The sequence below is a fragment of the Hyaena hyaena genome, unplaced genomic scaffold (genome assembly GCF_003009895.1).
Source record: "Hyaena hyaena isolate Hyena2069 unplaced genomic scaffold, ASM300989v1 scaffold_1382, whole genome shotgun sequence".
NCBI lineage: Eukaryota > Metazoa > Chordata > Mammalia > Carnivora > Hyaenidae > Hyaena > Hyaena hyaena.
In genome coordinates, this window is record NW_024082018.1 from 382,868 (window position 1) to 383,429 (window position 562).

The 562-nt window shown below is 66.7% G+C and overlaps 1 protein-coding gene across 1 annotated transcript; it reads right to left on the reverse strand.

Annotated features, from left to right (window-relative positions):
* Positions 1-203: 203 nt before the first annotated feature.
* On the reverse strand, positions 204-494 carry LOC120225393 (late cornified envelope protein 3D-like). Its single transcript, XM_039223608.1, has one exon. It carries the CDS (start codon positions 492-494, stop codon positions 204-206), a length of 291 nt encoding a protein of 96 aa, XP_039079539.1.
* Between the last annotated feature and the right edge of the window lie 68 nt (positions 495-562).

The following is a 562-nucleotide window of genomic DNA, read 5'->3' on the forward strand; positions in this document are numbered from 1 at the left end:
ACGGAGAAGGGGGAGCCCAGGGCTCCTGGGAAAGACATCCACAGAGGCTTCTGGGAAGAGTTCCCCACTTCCCCACTTCCATGAGCAGTTCATCTGCTCAGCTCAGAGAGGGAGATGTTGGAAAGGCTGCTTCATGAGGAGCTTTCTCAGGCTCTTGGACTCCCATTTCCTCTGGGAGCCTGGTCTCAGCATAAGGTCCCGGCTCAGCAGCCGCCCCCGCAGCCATGGCTGCCCCCGGAGCCCCCGGCCTGCAGCCCGCGGCCACCGTCACAGGAGTCAGAGCTGTGGCGCCGGCAGCCATGGGACCCGTGGCGCCTGCGGTGGCTCAGGCAGCAGCCGCCCCCGGAGCTGAGCCCACAGCCGCCCCCGGAGCCTGGAGCGCAGCCTGCGGGGGCTGGGGGCGAGCACTGGGCGGGGCTCTTCGGGGGGCACTTGGGCGACGGGGGGCACTTGGCGGGGGGCTGGCACTGCTGCTGGCTCTGCTGGCAGGACATCGCGGCCGGAGGTGGATCTGGAACAAATAAAAGAAACACGGTGAACACAGAAGCTGCAGACAGAAGTC